This window comes from Notothenia coriiceps, unplaced genomic scaffold (genome assembly GCF_000735185.1).
Source record: "Notothenia coriiceps isolate Sejong01 unplaced genomic scaffold, NC01 NC01_scaffold00037244, whole genome shotgun sequence".
Classification (NCBI taxonomy): Eukaryota; Metazoa; Chordata; class Actinopteri; order Perciformes; family Nototheniidae; genus Notothenia; species Notothenia coriiceps.
In genome coordinates this window covers 8,261,294-8,263,517 of record NW_011369945.1, presented here as the reverse complement: position 1 = coordinate 8,263,517, position 2,224 = coordinate 8,261,294, and the positions used below count along the sequence as shown (strand labels likewise).

The window sequence follows — 2,224 nt, the reverse complement described above, 5'->3', positions numbered from 1 at the left end:
CTCAGGTGAGTCCCAATTTTCGAGACAAAGAGTGACAGGGTGAAAGGAGAAGAACCTCTCGCCGGTACACATCTACAATAACACGAGGAGGACAGACGCGCGATGTCTGCTGCCGGACACAGTGAGAAGGAGGCAACGCACGCCCCCCTTCATCCTGCCCACTGGGAGCACAGAACCAGTGTGTCTCATTTGTTCAGAGACCGTGGCACTCATTAAAAGTGCCAAAACGCCACTATGAGACAAAACACAAAGTGTTTGACCAAACATTCCCTCTCAAGTCAGAACTGAGGTCACAAAAAATAAGCAGTCTCAGAGCCCAATATAATCAGTCCACCAGGATCAAAATTAAAACTAAATATCGTTCCAGGACAGGCTAACCGAGGCTAACCAATGAGTTAGTCCTTTAGTTAATGTCCTGCGTGTGTGTATGAGAATGGCCCTGACACCATTTCAGCCCAGATCTTAACTCCTGGCAGGACAAGCTCAAGCTCAATTCTCACACTGAATACAAAAAAGTGAGTGAGGGACTGAAATATAAGAGGGAAAGAGAGAGAAACTTTAAAACTGTTCAATTGTTATGATGTGTAAAGACTGATATTGTTCTATAATCGGCTTACATCTACAAGTCATGATGTGAAACGGTTAACAAAGACAAAAGGAAACTCAAGCTGCTGCTACACTTTATTTTATTTATTCAAAATTAAGCACTTTTAAGATGCACATATTTTTAAAAAGCTATTTTATTAGTTTTCTCTATTTTATTTTTAAATACAGCCCGAGAGGAACATTACACATATCCACAGTATTTACTGTATATCTGTATAGTTCAATGGTAATTGACAATAAATATTGTTGTTTTTGAATTGTACTTTCTTTATTTGATTGGCAGTCAGTCACTTCCATATCACACTAATTCATAAAGCAACTTAGACATGTTGATGTTCCGGACCTTTACATGGGGAGATTTTCTCTAACTGGACCTCGCTGAATTTTAGTTGAATAGTACATAGGTGAACAAAGTACTTGACCTTGCAAGTACTAAGAGATATATTGGATAACTATCGTACACTTATGTCCAAGTTATATCCTAAACATTTATACATGGTGTTAGGGTAGGTAGTTTTAATGACTTTGTATACTGCAGACTCCAGGTGGAACTAAAGTCTGATGTAAGTGTTGATTATATTTCACATCATTAATCCAAAACTGTAACTAAAGGTGTTAAATGCTTGTAGTTGAGTAGAAGTACAAAGTAGCATAACATTGATATACTCAAGTAAAGTACAAGTCTCTTAAAAGTGTACTTAAATCTACTCAGTTACTTTACACCACTGGTAATGATTGCTAGAAGCTAAGACCATGAAGGAAAATGAGCGGCAGTGCTATGTTAACACAAAAGTCTACCCTTCTGCCCATTTTCACAATACATTTACGAATATATATCTAACATCCTGACTATAACGAGTTTGTGCCAGGCTATATGTTATCTTTTGTTTCTATTTTACCGGCTATAAAACAGCGAGTTTGCATCGTCAAAAGAAGCCAATGATAGCTCAACACCTGTTAGCTACTAGCTAGTGAGCTAACGTAGCTTCTGTTTCTAGTAGCAAACACGCGTTTTCAGAAAAGATGAGAAAGGTTTTATAACATCACCTTAATTTGAGGGGACTTGTTATCCAAAGAAAAACAGATATCCCAATCGTCGTTGCTACCTTCGCTTTCATCTCCAGCCGGGAAGGAGTTCGCAGTTATGATGTCCATAGTTAATTGTTAGCAGCTAAGTGACTAACGCAACGATTACACCGCGCAGGCGAAGTTTTTTTTTTTTTTTCAACTTTATTGAGCAATTATTCCAATACATCAGAAAAAGGAAGAGGTGGGAATTAACTGAGTACATTTACTCAGGTACTGTACAATTCAGAGGTAAATCGTGTACTTTTACTCCACTACATTTATTTAATACCTTAAGTTTCTTTACAGATCTGGATGAATGATTGTGTTAAAGCAGACTTTAGTTCCACCTGGAGTAAATCCACAAGCTACCCTGCAGTATACAAAGTCATTCAAACTAGCTGCACCTTTACCAGCTTTGAGAACACTTTAATGATCAATCATTATAAAACATATCATAATATTCTGAAATGAACCAATCTGCACAATGACTACTTTTACTGTCGCTACTTTAACTACAGTATATTTTGATGCTTATACTTTTCTACTTTTA

At 37.3% G+C, this 2,224-nt stretch overlaps 1 protein-coding gene across 1 annotated transcript in view; it reads right to left on the bottom strand.

Moving 5' to 3' along the window:
- The window catches only part of LOC104965263 (ankyrin repeat, SAM and basic leucine zipper domain-containing protein 1-like), a 37,903-nt gene extending 36,142 nt beyond the window's left edge, over window positions 1–1,761 (bottom strand). The window contains exon 1 of the mRNA XM_010794221.1: window positions 1,654–1,761. Within this exon, the coding sequence (XP_010792523.1) occupies window positions 1,654–1,761 (108 nt within the window). The remainder of the gene's footprint in view (window positions 1–1,653) is intronic.
- Window positions 1,762–2,224: the final 463 nt, after the last annotated feature.